The 16747-nt window shown below is 33.8% G+C and overlaps 1 protein-coding gene across 3 annotated transcripts in view; it reads right to left on the bottom strand.

Moving 5' to 3' along the window:
* The window catches only part of FNDC3A (fibronectin type III domain containing 3A), a 127330-nt gene that overhangs the window by 87363 nt on the left and 23220 nt on the right, over positions 1-16747 (bottom strand). For 2 of the 3 annotated variants that reach the window (XM_074217130.1, XM_074217132.1), the window contains exons 2-3: positions 15917-15934; positions 15464-15539 (exon numbers count right to left, since the gene is read on the bottom strand). In XM_074217130.1, the coding sequence (XP_074073231.1) occupies positions 15464-15539; positions 15917-15934 (94 nt within the window). The remainder of the gene's footprint in view (positions 1-15463; positions 15540-15916; positions 15935-16747) is intronic. The other variant, XM_074217131.1, reaches the window with a different exon arrangement.

Below are 16747 nucleotides of genomic sequence, written 5' to 3'. Positions count from 1 at the left end.
ATGTCATTCAAGGCTTTCTCAAATTTTTTCAAAATTGATTCTATTTGGGTTCACATAAGATTTTAAGAATATTATGAAACAACTGCAATAACGAAATTAATAAGTGCTGTTCCTTTGGCCTCAATTCTCTGCAAGAGGAGTTGAGGCGGCCAGAAATGAAATTAAGGTTCTTTCCCACCTCATTAGATAGCCACTTTTAGCTCTTTCATCTTCTCCAGCAGTTTCTCATCCTGGTCCTGAGATCATCCACCTAAGGAAAAACTTAAAAGCTGTTGCCACCTATATACAGTATTTAAGTTTGTGCTTCAATTCCTACAAGCTGTCCAACCCTTGGCTTTGAATTACCTGGTCAACATCATCAGCGTAGACAGATTCCTAAAAGCTGTGCTTGCTGTTGGGTCCGAAAATGCCAAACGCCAACAAAACAGGAACTCCTAGCCTGTAGGCTCCCAGTTTCTTCAAGGTAGGAATTAGGCCTACTCCTATAAACCATTGCTGATACTTATTTCTGAGCTTAAGAGCAATACTGACAGTACATACTACCAAATCACAAACCATTATACCAATGGCTACGGATTTTGCTGAGCTCTTCCCAAATTGCTGCTTATACAGTTGCCTGCAGACCAAGGACTGTTTTTCTCTTCTCAGTCTTTTCTGAACCACAACTTCTTTGTAGTCCATTCCTGTGGGTTTTGTCAAAGTATCTCAAGAAGAGACTCAAATTCTGTTCCATTCAGATTTAATAATCTGTCTCTAAGTCTTAAATATCCATTCCATTGTTGCTTTACTTAGGGAAAATAATGAGTACATTCCTCACAGCTTTCCATTGTCTGCAAAAGCTCCCTCAGTTGCCCCTAGTTTCACATCTGAATGCAGGGCAACCTGCTCCCTAGAAGTTTCTCAAATGCTCAATATTCCAGAACTGTCCGAACTTCAGATCATCCACTGGAGGGAGTTTCTTGGCTGGTGTTAGATGATATGTGTTCATTCTCAGCTTACCATGAAAGTCCTTTACAAATCACATTCAACCTCATTCAGCACCACTATCTGAATGTAATCAAATAAAACTAGAAAGTCTTTTCTATTGTCTAACTCTATCCTTTTCTGTTTCCATGCATATTGACCTGCCATATGCCAGAATCCCTTCAACAAAATCTCCCCATATCTAAAACTATTGAAATCTTTTAGGTTAAGATACTACCTCCTTTAGCAGAACCTCATTGACCAAATTGATCATAAATTGATCAAATCCCAATAATCTTGTACCTCTTTGATCTAGCTACTCCTGTATACTTATCAAATACCAATTTGCATTATCACAAATTCTCTTCCAACTAGATTCTTGTTTTGCTTTTGCAAGGCAATGGGGTTAAGTTGACTTCTCCAAGGTCACACAGCTAGGTAATTATTAAGTATCTGAGCTCGAATTTGAACTCAGGTCCTCCTGACTCCAGGGCCAGTGCTCTATACACTGCGTCACCCAGCTGCCCCTCAACTAGATTCTTTAAAAAAAATACCATCATTTTAAAACCAGGTATTCCTGGCACAGCAGAACCTTGCATATAGTGGGTACTTAATTTTTTTTAAATTGAATTTTAAGCAGTACACATGCTCTTTCTGTTATCAGCCAAGCTTTAAATCCTATTGGCTAATAGAATCTAAAAATTATATTTTCTGCAAATCTTTATTAAGAGTATGCATTTTTTTCTTGAAATCAAGACTACCTTGGGTGAAAAACAGTTATGGATCATGCCTTCTGCCCAGAAACATTACATTGATTCCTAAGCAAAGAAAGGGAATGGGAAGTCTGATGCCAAAGGAAAAGGTACAATAAGATCAAATGATTTAGGATAATGAAATGGGGATGGAAAGACATCTAGCAGCAGCAAAGCAGTTAGCCAATACTCCGGTCAACTCAGAAGAAAGGACAGAACAAAGATGAGCAACCTGGGTCCCCTTAGGTGCATTAAAACCATTAAAGGAAAGACTAAGGGAGAGAAGACCTGATAGATATAAGGGAAGAGAAAGGAAATAGGAAGAACAGCAACAATAGGAAGAGCCTCAAGCTTAGAGTTAGAAGACCAACAGATTCTTCCTTTCCACTTTATAGAAATCACTTATCCCCTAAGTCTCATTTGTAAACTGAAGGGAGATGGAGGGAATGACAATGAATAAAATGTTATCTAGTTGGAAGCTACTTAAAATGGTGGAAAAAATCTAGACTTAAGAGACAGGAAAATCTAAGTTCAAATCCTGCCTCAGACACTAATAATACTATATGACAATTTATATATATATGTTTTCTCATTTGAACCTTCCCAGCAATTCTGTGGGGTCATTCTGAGAGGTTATATGGTTTGCCTAAAGCTAGTTAGAGTTTTAACAGCATTGAGAGTTGTTTCTTGATATCTTATCTTCCAAGCTCTGTGACCCTGGGCAAGTAATTTTCCTTCTCTTAGCCTCTGCTTCTTCAACTGTAAAATGGGGCTAATAGCAGTACCAACTTCCCAGGGCTCTGATGAGGACCAATCAAAATAAAAGACAAAGGGATTAGGAAAACTTTAAATGCTATGAGGGTCAGTCTCATCAACCTGATCCTCATCCTCATTTAAGGACCTTTCCAGCATTAAATGCTAGTAAGATCTACTAAATCATCCTGGGAAACTCAACCTCATGGAACAATACTAAGAGAAGAGAAGAAACAAGACAGGGATAGGAGGAAAAGGCTAAGTAAAAGAGTAAGAAGAAAAAGAAAAAGTAGGACTATTTTTAAATTGGTTTACTATTTTATAACCAAGTTAGAGTCTAAAAATTTACTGGAAGTTACCCGTTTGGAACTTGGAAAGAAAATTTCCCCTGAAAATAGTTTTAGAAATGCTGGTAATGTTCCTAGATTAACCAATAATATTATATTTATTTAATACATGACATAGAAAATAATGTTGTTACAACACTAGCTAATTAAAGCCAGGAAAAAATTAGTTTGAAAACTTTGCAATATAAATACAATGAATAAAATATTTAAAATAAAAAAAATCATTAACAGGTAGGTATTTAAAGGATATAAACAAACAGTTATCAAAACAAATATAAACTAGGCAGTTGGAGTGGATGAGTGGATAGAATATTGGACATAGAGTTACAAAGATCTGAATTCAAGTCCAGTCTCAAACACATCATAGTTATGTAACTTGGGCAAGTCATTTCACCTCCCTCAGCCTTAGTTTCTATTTAATAATAATAGCATCTATCTTCCAACAATGCTATGAGCATCAAAAGAGATGAAATTTTTCAAAACTTAAAGCACTGGGCAGCTAGGTGGCACTGTGGATAGAGCACTGATCCTGGAGTCAGGAGGACCTGAGTCCAAATTCAACCTCAGATACTTAATAATTACCTAGCTGTGTGACCTTGGGCAAATTGCTTAACCACCATTGCCTAGCAAGAAAAAAAAATCTCAAAAAACAAACAAAACTTAAATTACCATATAAATACTATTTTTAATAACCATTTGAAAGAATGCTCCAAATCATGGAGAAATGAAATTCACAACAAACCCGAATTTTTAATTCCTATTCAGTAAAACAGAAAAGATGAAGACATAGTCAAAATGGTGATGAAAAGTGAACAATAGTGAACACTGGAGCATTTGTGAAAAGATGAGCATATTAATGCATTTGGGGGGGGCAGGAATTGGTCTAACCATTATGGAAAGCAATTTAGAACTCCTGAAGAGATGACCATCACTGTCCCTACCTTCTGACTCAGAGATTTATTTCACTGCTCAGAATATGCCCCAATGAGTTCAGTACTAAAAATTAAGGCCTCACATACATCAAAAACAGTTACAGGAAAACTTTTTGTAATAGAAAAGACCTGGAAATAAAGTTGATATCCATTGATTAGGAAATGTCTACATAAGCTGTAGTACATGAACATAGTAAATTATTATGCTTTAAGGAACAATAAATAAGAATATAAAGCAGCAAGAGAAGACTTACATAAACGGATACAAAGTGAATTAAGCAGAACCAGCAAAAGGATATATACAATGACAACAATATAAATAGAAAGAACAATAAGAACAAAAAATAAAAAAGTGAACTCTGAAATAATAGTACCTCACCTTGCTTCTTTGGAATGATGAGCAACTATGGGATTAGTATACTGCATGTATTGTCAGAATTAATTTTAATTAGTTTTGTAGAATTTTCTCTTCTTCTATACTTTAAAAAGCTTTGGATGTTAACACTTGAGGAAAACATGTCAACTGAAAGTTCTGGATGCTTTTAAAGCCTTTAGAAATTTTAAAGTCTAAATTTTCCATTATAACATAGTTTGACTTTTATTTTGAAGTCTAATCATTGTATCTATTAACCATATCATGGTATTATTAATATTATTGACAATGAAAAAGTTTTTGGGGAAATAATTTTTTTAGTTCACAGATGCAATTTAAGCAGAGAGGGAACCTGAAGAAAAAGGAAAAAAGCAAAGAGTATTTTCCCTGAGCCACTAAAGCATAAAAGATATTATTTCAAGGTCATGTATGAACATGCAAAAGTTGACTGGTCACACATAATGAGAATGAGATGAAATGCCCAAAGAAATATATTTTGCCCTCAAGATATTAAAAGAATAAGAGAAGTCTCCAGCATAGTAGGTATATTGACGACATTGATAAGAATCCAGAGAAAGTTTTTGATTTGCATTGGGAGAGATTTTATTCACCAATTAAATCATGAATGGATAAAAGTATCAATCAGTCTTGACAGAAGTACTAATTGAGCATCTACTATATATCAGACACTGTTAAGTAAGAGGGATACAAATAAAGGCAAAAATATCCCTGCCCTTGAAAAGACCACATTCTTAAAAAAGCAGTAATAAGGAAATGATATACACACACACACACACACACACACACACACACACACACACAACATATATTATATATTTATATATAGGATAAATTAGAACTAATTCTGGAGAGAAGGTTCAGATAAATCAGGATATGGAATGTCTCATATGAGAAACAATAAAGAGGTATAGGAAAGTTGAAAAAGTAGAAGGAGGACAGTTTTAAAGGTTTTGAATGTCAAAGAGAAGATTTTAAATTTGATCTTAGGGATCAAATGACAGGAATCACTAGAATATATTTGAATAAGAATATGACATGGTTAGACCTGCACTTTAGGAATATCATTTTGACAGCTGAGCTTAGAAGACAGATGCAAATGGGAGAAATTTGTGTAGAAAGATCAACAACAAGGTTACTGCAATTATCCAGGTGTTCTGTACCTTGGTAATGGTATGGAAAAAAAAAAGGCCAAGTAAGGAGTTGAGAATGCTACCTAGGGTTGGAAGGCAGGGATAACTGGAAGGGTGTTGGTACCCTCAGAGTAATGTGGAGGTTAACAAGAGGTGAAGAGTTTAGGGGAAAAGATATTGAGTTCCATTTTGAATATGCTGAGTTTAAGATATCTACAGGATAGGAGGCAGCTAACTGGCACAGTAGATAGAACACTGGCCTAGAGTCAGGAGGACCTGAGTGCAAATCTAGACTCATACACTTAATGATTACCTAGCTTTGTGACCTTGGGCAAGACACTTAATCCCATTGCCTTACAAAAAATATATATATAGGACATAGACAAAGATGTCTATAGGACATAGGAATTAGGGTAGAAAAAGTTGATTTGATAATAATTAGCATAATTGTTGTGCCAAAAAATTGGAAACTGAAGGAATGCTCATCAATTGGGAATGGCTGAACAGATTATGGCATATGAATATGATGGAATATTACTGGGTTATAAAAAATAATGAAGGGGATGGTTCCCCTTCCAAAAAACATGGGAAGACTTTTATGAACTGATACAAAGTAGAATGAACAGAAGCAGAACAATAGATTGTTCTATTATGTTATCAAATATTGTGAAACTAACCAACTGCGAAAGACTCAGTAGCTCTGAACAATGATTTCAAAGAACTCATGGTATAAATTGTTATCTCCAGATAAGAGAAACATGGCTAATGTAGAAAAGTTTTGAAAGACTTCATAAATGTAATAGTATTATATTCTCAATGGGTGGGAGACATTTGGAACTGAAAATAAAATTTTAAAAAACCAAAGGAAGAAAAAATAATATCTTCAGCAAAAAGACAGTAATTGAATCCATGGGAATTGATATGATTACCAAGCAAACTAGTATAGAGGAAAAAGAGAAGAAGTTTCAGGACAGAGGCCACTATTAGTGGGCATGACCCTAGAATGAGAAGGAATGCTCAGAAGAGTAGGAGATCTAGAATAAGGCAGAGACAGGAAACATAAGGAGAAAAGAGTATCAAGAATAGATTAGGCAACAGTGTCAAAAGCTGTAGAGAGGTAAAGAAAGTTAAGATGGGAGAAATGGCCATTAGTCATTGCAAGTCAAAGAATTTTGCTCACTTTTTTAGAGTAATTTAGATCGACTGATAAGACAGGTGGCAAACAGAGGAAGAGATACAGCATAATGATGTTTTTCTCAAGTAGTTTAAACATAAAAGCAAGGGCAGATATGGGAATAATCTTCAGGGATAGAGATCAATAGAGTATTTTTTGGAAGATGAGGGACAAATGGGTAATTTTGTAGCATGTGAAAGGGAGTAATATGAAATAAGACTGGAAGGGCAGAAGGAAGAAATCACATTTTTGGAGGTCTTTTAAATTTTTTGTACTTTCTTCTAGAAATAAAGGATTGCACTTAATACCTGCAAGGGGAAAAGGGTGATGTAATATGAGCAGATATAAGAAGATTAATTGAGCAAAATCCCTTCCAATCCTCAAATTCTGTGATTATGCTATTGTATAAGAGGTGAACTGGAGTGGTAAGAGTTCTAACTGCAAATAAAATGCCAATAAACATTTCCCCACTAAATGTCTTTTATAATGATAGGTAAGAACTAAATGATAAGCAAAGTACTAAAACAAAAAGAGGCTGAAATTTATTAAAAATAGTGTAGTCAGGGGTCTATACCCTGAAGAGATTATGAAAAAGGGTAAAAACATCACCTGTACAAAAATGTTCAAAGCAGCTGTTTGTGGTGGCAAAGAAATGGAAACTGAGGGAATGTTCATCAATTGGGGAATGGTTTAACAAACTGTGGTATATGTATGTCATGGAACACTATTGTTCTATTAGAAACCAGGAGGGATGGGAATTCAGAGAAGCCTGGAAAGATTTGCATGAACTGATGCTGAGCGAGATGAGCAGAACCAGAAGAACATTGTACACCGTAACAGCAACATGGGAGTGATGATTAACCTTAATGGACTTGCTCATACCAACAGCAACAATCAGACACAATTTTGGGGTATTGGTGATGGGGAATGCCACATGTATCCTGAGAAAGAATTATAGAGTTTGAACACAGACCAAGGACTATTACCTTTAATAAAAAAAAATGTCTTATTATGTAATCCTGCTATATCTCATACTATATTTCTTCCTTAAGGATATGATTTCTCTCTCATCACATTCAATTTATATCAGTGCATACTATTGGAATGATGTAAAGATGAGCAAACTGCCTTCTCTTTGTAAAATTTGTAAAATTCAAAATAAATAAAACCTTTCTAAAATTAAAAAAAAATAGTGTAGTTAGGGAAGGGTGACTTTACTTCTCTATAAGAATGAGAGTGCCAGCAACTTCCAAAAAAGATACAACTCTTTAGAGAGACAGGAAGATACTTGGGATAAATTCATGGAATAAAAAAGACATAGTTTGAAGGGCATTTACAAAGGTAGACATGGCTCTTAAAATTTTTGGGGCATTAACCAATCAACAAAAATACCAGAATGAAAAAAATATAGGAAAACACATAAAAAATAAAAAGCAAATTTTAGATCAACATTTTTGTGTTAATTTTCTTTCATCTTATTCATTTCTATATCTTATTGCCATAATAGTATTTATTACATATTTTTCAAAGTTTGATTTTTAATCAAGAAAAACCTTAGCAGTGAAGCTTAGACTTTCTACTTTTTTTTTTAAGCTTTTGCAAGGCAATGGGGTTAAGTGGCTTGCCCAAGGCCACACAGCTAGGTAATTATTAAGTGTCTGAGGCTGGATTTAAACTCAGGTCCTCCTGACTCTAGGGCCAGTGCTCTATCCACTGCGCCACCTAACTGCTCTGACTTTCTACTTTTTGATAACATAATAACAGTATATTCTATTTTGAAGTATTAATGACACTTTAATTTGCATATCTTTTCAGTTTATCATGAGTATAAACACTTTTCCTAAAAAAATTAAAGGTAATACAATTTCTAAGAAATAACATTTAATAGTCTTTATGGAAGTACTGTAAAAATGGAAGTACTGTAAAAGGAGTCATCTTCATTCATTTAACCTAAAATGGGCTGAATTTGTAAAGGGATGTCTATCATAATGCAATTTCCCTAATAACTTATTTATATATTTAGCTTTCTGAATTTCTCTAATATAATTGATGCTTTCATTTCTTACCAAGAAGAATTCTGAAAGGGGAAATAGTTTCACTTAACCTGACTTTTAATTACAAAATATGGCCAATTTAAATTTTAAAGCAGTATAATTTCAAGATAACAACAGGTCTCTGAGGAACAGAACAAGGGACTTCTCTTCATGCAGAAAGATAAATAATGCTTCTCATATATTAAGGATAGTCTAAAGGAAAAGGAACCATATGAATGTAAAAGAATATTATACTATAAGAAATAATAAGCAAGCAAATTTCAGAAAAATTCTTAAAGACTTACATGGATAGAGAATGAGTGAAGTAAGCAGAAGCAGAAGAACGCTGTACACACAAAAAGTAACACTGTGCAGTAAATAACTATGATTGCCTTAGCAATACAACGATTCAAGATGATTCCAAAAGACTCATGATAGAAAATGCTATCCACATTCAGAGAAAGAACTATGGAGTTTGATTGCAGATCGAAGCACCATTTTCACTTTGGGGTTTGCTTTTTTTTTGGTGTCTTTCTTTTTTTGTTCTGTTTCTTCTTTCACAACATGACTAATACGAAAATGTTTCTATGATTACACATGTACAACCTATATCACAGATTGCTTGCCATCTTAGGGAGGGGAATAGGAAAGGGAAGGAGGGAGAAAAATTTGGAATTCAAAAGCTTATGAAAATGAATTTGAAAACTATCATTACATGTTATTGGAAAAATAAAATATTATTCACACATACACACAAACAGACACTAATCTACACATTGATTCTCAAAATCTGGTCTTCTTTATACTGTTAAAACTTACTGAGGTTCCAAAAAAGTTTTTTTTTTTATGTATGGAACTTTCAATTTTTAACACAAAAGTTGAAACTGATAAAACCATAAACTATTAACACATTTAAAATGACAGGATAAATAACATTTCTGTTGAAAAAAATAACTTTTTCAAAACAAAAAAACTTGTTAAGAGTGAGACTGACATTTAAAAACTCCCACAATTCTCAATCTCCCCCACAAGCAATCCTGCAGATTTCTTGTTTTTACATAGTTGATTGCATGTTGCCTTCCTCCACCATTATTAGACCTCTTATTTCCCTGTCTTATCCTTTTGGTGAACCAACTCAACTCTACACCCTCCTTTTCTCATGAGTCCCTTGCTCCTTATCCTTTTGCCAATCTTGCCTTGCTAAGAAAGTCTTAGAGCTTTCCCACCGTCATGAAACTGTGTTGACTGAATATCTTACAAAAGTATGTTCTATAATCTCAACTGGCTTCTCATTGTAGAAAGGCAATCCTTCTGTACTTCCCTAATCTAGATTCATTTTCACACTTATGACAATGGCAAAGGTTTTCAAACCTTTTCTTCTCTCCTGAGTCATTTTAGAGCTCCACTCCAATCTTTTAACTAAGGGCAAAAGCAAAAATAGACATAATTAAAAGAGAAACTGGAGAAATATAGTTTGCTTAAAAGTATTAAAGATTAGGAATTAATAATGAGATTGAAAATAAATGTACAAAAACGCATGGCATATAAATTCTTGAAGGAAAAGTTAAATGACTTAAATGAGGAAATGGATAGTAAAATAAGTGAGGTCCTTAATCTACCTCGTTCAGGTCTAGATAAAACTAATCATTACAAAACTAAAAGGAATTTAAAGAGAAGAACAGAATTTAGAAAACTAAGCTATGTAGAGGTATTCTACCTCTGTAGAATATTAAATGGGAATATTTAAATAGGAATATACCTATTTTGAACCTATACTCTTAAACAGAAGCACTGAGAAGGAAGAGAAGACTTCAGGATCAGGTGGCCAAGGAAAGGGCTGGAAATAACTGGTTCAAGAAGGTAGAATTTTGATATACAACAGAACACAGAAATAAAAGCATTCCTAAATTAAGAGAATAACTGGGAAAAATACAAGAGTATACTGAAGGTACAATGAATAATAAATTAGCTAGAGCTTAAGATTCATAGGTGCAGTAGAAAGAAAACTTTTTAGGTAGAGACCTGAGTAGCTCTGAGTAAGAAAGGAGTTTATATTTATTCTGTCCCACTCAATTTACCATGTAGTTGTTTTTATATATAATACTACTTTCACAAATCTCTGATCTCTAGCTTTAAATTTGATTAATTTAAATTTGTTAAGAAAGTTATCTTTCAAGACAGTTCATTTCAATGATGAGTACAACTTTGGTCTATGCCTTTACCCTATTATCTTATTTTAATTCATTCCCTCAGTTCTAGCACCTAACATTGTGGATATAAAATTAAGTATTAAAAAATAATTCTGGCTCGAAATAGGCCAGTTTGATTTAATGCACTATAAGATAAGTACAGGATTACAGAATGTAGAATCTGAAGCCATAAGGAACCTCAAAGGTCTCTTATTCCACATATTCCAACCCGTTTTGGAATATAATTTTTTTTATGGTTTTTTGCAAGGCAAATGGGGTTAAGTGGCTTGCCCAAGGCCACACAGCTAGGTAATTATTAAGTGTCTGAAATCGGATTTAAACCCAGGTACTCCTGACTCCAAGGCCGGTGCTTTATCCACTACGCCACCTAGCCGCCCCTTGGAATATAATTTTTATAAAAAGCATACTGTTATTCTTCACTAGAAAGGTTATAAAATTTCTCACAACTGAGAACATTTCATTTTCAGAAGCTACCTATTACACATTTTAAAGCAATGCTTTACTTTTTCAATTTTCTACCTAAAGATGAGAAAACCAAATGACTTATTTTCCCTCTCTTGCAAAAACTATGAAGTTAACAGCAAGCTCAACAACTTTCTTTAATTTAGTAGAGTGCTTATGTATATTTAAAGAGTAAAATGTCCATCAAGGTAAATTAAACAATACAAAATATTCTTTATAACTTTCAATCTGACCAGAATGAGATTCATTGCAAAATATTATCTGAAAAGTTTTGTCTGTTCTTGTGTCCTGTTTCCATCAAGTATGCCCTAGATGTATGACAGACCATTCTCACCAAAATTTTATAAGGATGAAACAGCAGGTATAACTCATGTTTATATAGCATTTCAAGGTTTACAAAATGCCTTAAGAAGCATAAAAATATCCTATATAGATCAGTAGCTTATTACATTACCTCAGATATCCTTAAAAAAGAAAAAGCACTAAGTAATTTTTTTCCCTTCCCCCTTCTCTAGGAACTTTCTCTTTTTTGAAATAACTTGAGAATGCATTTAAAAACTGTCATTGCAGGACCAATTTCATGCACATACTGGGTCAAATCTAGCCATTCTTTCCAGGCTCATGTCATCTATTGTCATGAACACTTCTTTTATTTTTTTCATTTAATTTATTTATTTTGAATTTTACAATTATTCCCCAATCTTGTTTCCTCCCATCCCCCACCCCTACCGAAGGCAGTCTGTTAGTCTTTTACATTGTTTCCATGGTATACACCAACATGACCACTTCTACACATAATACTGGGACTAATTTAGGACTAATGTGGTAAACATAGTGGGAAAATATCATTTTATTATTCATGCAACTTTTCTATAACTTCATTATTCATAATGAAAGTTGTCTTTTAAAAGTTATAATATGATGTAGAAATCTGTCTTTTTATGTATTTCAGTAATGCTGAAAGGAAGGATAACCAAGTTGGGGGGATAATGTAGCTCTGTATATAAAAACAAAACTACACCTTGATAATATTGATGTAAAGTGCTAGAAAAAATTATCTATGATATGAACTTTAAAATTATATAATTTATAAAGTATTGTTCCAAATTGCCATAATGTTAGATGTTGAGAGAACAATGAAAAAGCAAAATGACTGCCTGCAAGGATCTTACAGTCTTATCTGGGAGAAAACATGCATATTAATAGGTATATATACATTCTTTTTTTTTTTTTAGGTTTTTGCAAGGCAAATAGGGTTAAGTGCCCCTATATACATTCTTTATGACTTCTTTTGGGGGTATTCTTTGCAAATAATGGGAGTGTTTTGTAATTTACTTCTCCAGTTCATTTTATAGATGAGGAAACTAAGGCAAACAGGATTAAGTGATTTGCCAAGGATAACAACTTTCTGACTCCAAACCCTATGCTCTCTCCATTGTGCTCTTAGCTGTCCTACTCTGAGAAAGAGTATATATAAAATGTAATCTTGGAGGGTAAGGCATTAAAAGTCCTGAATGGGAGCAGGAGGACCACCTGCAAAAGGTGAAATTTGAGGATTGCTGAAGGAAGCTAGAAGACAAAAGGCAGAGAGGAGGAAGAGAAAGAACATTCCAGGCATGGGGGTGGAGAGGGGGCAGAGTTTTTAATACCTTCCTCCAGGATTCTCTCTCTATATATATATTAAATGTCTGCATTTACAGATTATCTCTCTCATTAGATTTAAAACATCTTTAGGACAGGTTCTACTTTTTTACTATACTGTTTTTCAGTAGGCCAGTGAATTAAACACTGGTGAAAAGCAACAGCTGGTGACAGTGGACACTGAAGCAAATCTATTGGAGAGGATTCAAGAAAGAAAGAAATGGGTAACATGGGAGCTGGATCAAACAAAGAAGTATTCCAGAGAAGACTCTGGTCCCATAAACTCTTCATTTTCTTGAACCCAATTTCTATCACTAATATCTGTAGTTTCTCATGCTGTTGTGCAGATTTTCCACTATTTTCCAATGTTAAACATTGGAAACACAAGTACAAAAGTGTGACAGTTCCTGTACTCAAAGGAATTAAAAAAGAATTCATTCCCAATGTCTTGCATTTAGGGAACGGTACAGAAAACATTCTGGATTAAGGTGAGATTTGAAATGTCTGTTCTTGGAATACTGAGGATATTTCCTCATAAAAAACTGTTTATATAATGTGATTAGGTTATTTTGCATTATTAGTACATTTTGTAATGGGCTAAACATGCTTCAGAGGGCTAAACAAAAGACTTCAATTTAATATGTTTTGCTTCACATTAGCATTAGCTATCTGATGAAGTCTATGGATTTCTTCTAAGAATAATGTTATTGAAATAATGTGATCTACTGACAGGTCTACCAGCAGTAATTTCCCAGTTATGATAATTGTAATCACTATTTTGAATATTTCTAATAACTATAATTTGACATGAAAATATCTATGATTTCAATTGGTAACAGTTGTAGGTAATGCTAACATAATAGTTGTAGGCGGTAATAATATTACAGTGTTTGTTATCCACATATATAAATGAAGAAAAATGCTTAACTGTAGCTAATTAGAAATACAATTAAATAAAACCAATGTAACCAAGATAAAAGGAATGCATAAAGTTGGGAAACAATTTTTACAGCCAGCTCTGATAAAGGACCCAAGTCTACATAAACAGGCAGTTTTCAAGTGAAGAAATTAAAACTATGTTATGGGCATTTGAAAAAAATGCTCTAAATCATTATTGATTAGAGAAATGCCAATTAAAATACCACCTCAAACCTACCAGATTGACCAATATATCAAAAAAGGAAAATGATCAGTGTTGGAGGAGATGTGAGAAAACAGGGACACTAATACATTGCTGGTGGAGTTGTGAACTGATCCATGCATTCTGAAGAGCAATTTTGAAATATACCCAAAGGGCAGTAAAACTGTGTATACCTTTTGATTCAGTAATATTACAAGCTAGGTCTGTATTTTAAAGAGATCATAAAAAATTGGGAAAAGACCCATACATATAAAAATATTTATAGTAGCTCTTTTTGTAGTGGCAAAGCATAGGAAATTGCAGGGATGCCCATCAATTGAGAAATGGCTGAAAAAGTTATAGTATATGAATGTGATAGAGTACTATTGTTCTATAAGATATCATGAATAAATGGACTTCAGAAAAGTGTGGAAAAACTTAGAAGAACTAATGCTGAGTGAAATGAGGAGATTCAGAAGAACATTATACCATATCAGCAATGCTGTGTGATGATCAAGTATAATAGATTTAACTCTCCTAAGGAGTTCAATGATCAAAGACAAATCTAAAAGACTTGTAATGGAAAATACCATTCACATCCAGAGGAAGAACTATGGAATTTGAATGCAGACCAAAGTATACTATTTTCTATTTTAAAATTTGTTTTATATTTTGTTTTTTCCTCTCATGGTTTTCCTCCCTTTTTTCTGATTCTGACTTATGTGGAGATAGGTTTAACATAGTTAAAGATGAATAATCTATGTCAGATTACTGGCTGTCAAGGAGAGGAAGGGAGAAAAATGAAGAACTCAAAATCTTATAAAAAATGAAAACTATCTTTGCATGTAGTTGGGAAAATAAATAAATTTTGAAAAAACAGAGACGCAATTTTTTTTCTTCATTCAAGTTGAAGGACTCCCTGAAATCTATCCATAGATATCAGGCTGAGAACACCTGCTCAGGGGAATATTAATGCATAGTATATTGATCTAAACACAGGTCTCACTTTTCTTTTCATCTCTGATTTATACAATGCTTGAATGAAAAACTAAAATTGTGCTCTTACTACTCCAAAAGTTTACAGAAGGTCTTATTCCCATAATGGGTAGAAAAATTAAAACTTGCTGGTAGATGGGTAAGTAGCTGGATTTAAATTTCACTGTAAAGAACAGCTCCTTAATCTATTATCCAAAGCTATGTTGCCTTTTAAGTGCAATGGATGATTGAAAATGACATATTAGAAGAAGGTAAAGTGGGGGAAAAAAAGCAATGTAATAGGATACAGGTAGCAGCAACAAAAAAACAAGTGAGTATTACTGGAAATGAAAAACATTAAAAACTCTTAGTTAAGTTTTTCAAAGCAGTAATTTTGCCTTTTTTTCACTATATAACTATATGTTTTATATACACACATTTATGTATGTACCTCCTTCTGCTCTCTCCCTTTCTCCACATCCTCACTTTCTCACCAGTTTTCAAAAGTACTTAATTTTAAGTGTGGGGGGAGTTTGTCTGTATTTGGACTAAAGGGTCTCAGAACTACAAATCTTACCTGTGATGCATTGAATGTGTCCATCTTCTCTTCTTATTGTAAATGCTTCCCCTGGGTTAACTTGCACCAGAATAACCTTAAAATAAGTGGGGGAGGGGGGAAAAGTGTTAACTAAAACAATGACAAGAAAATCATTTTAAAATGTGCTGTTTTCTAACCATTAGAAGATACATTTTTTCCCCATGAAGTATTCTGACATGGGTGACAAGAAGGAATTTATACACTGGTAATTCTGGTACCCGTTTGTTAAAAATATACAGATACTTGATTTATTTTAAAAATAGACTTTTAGCAATATTAACTACTTAAAACATAGTTGAGAATGCAGAAATAAATAAAAAAGAAAGTTACTTGTTAGACAGTAGTGATGAAACTCATGTACTTTCCATAAGCCCCCACCCAGACAACTGCCTACAAGTATAAAAAATAGATTAAGAAAAGCAATATACTTACATTTGTGAAAAGGGACAGCTGACAGCAAAAGGAAGAGACAAAAGCAATTGGGGGCAATTTAGTATAATGATAAACAAATATAAACATCTTAATTGCACAACACAAATGACACTATAATAACTGATGGCTAATTCATGTTTAGTATATTCATGCATTATTGTATATTAAATTAAAAACATTTTGTTTCATTAACATCTGTTAAGCACTCTGTACTATTTTGCAATGTATTATAATATGCAGAGAAGTATAATGTGAAGCAGGATGCAATGGGAGCAAAGATATGTGTGTGTGTGTGTGTGTGTGTGTGTGTGTGTGTGTGTGTGTGTGTGTGTGTGTAGTAATCTAATAAGTAAATAAGGAAAAAGAAAGTACTTTGAGCTAAGGGGGAATTAGGGGAAAACTTCAAGGAGAAAGTGACAGAAGTGAAACTGAAAATATAATTTAAAACCATAGAGATGAGGAGGAGTGAAATTCAGATTTGGAGAAAGATATGTGAAAGTACCAGGGCTGCAGAGCAAGCTGGGTCAGGGAGTCAGCAGTCCAGTTTGGCTGGAACATAAAACTATTCCTGAAAAAGGAATAGCTACACTTATTGCACTTCTATCCACAGGGCAGTATTGAGCATTAAATAAGTGCTACTAGTTGAGTTATTGGTTGAAATGAGGTTAATGAAATTTGCTGTTGAGTTGTTCAGTCATGCCTGACTCTTCATGACTCCATGGACCATACTGACCATGAGGCTTTCTTGGCAAAGTACTAGAGAGGTTTGTGATTTCCCTCTCCAGAGGATTGAGGCAAACTGAGTTTAAATGATTTGCTCAGTCAGGGTCA

Source organism: Macrotis lagotis, chromosome 1, assembly GCF_037893015.1.
Source record: "Macrotis lagotis isolate mMagLag1 chromosome 1, bilby.v1.9.chrom.fasta, whole genome shotgun sequence".
Taxonomy (NCBI): Eukaryota; Metazoa; Chordata; class Mammalia; order Peramelemorphia; family Peramelidae; genus Macrotis; species Macrotis lagotis.
Note: the sequence above shows the minus strand (reverse complement) of the source record. Positions and strands in the feature narration are given on the sequence as shown.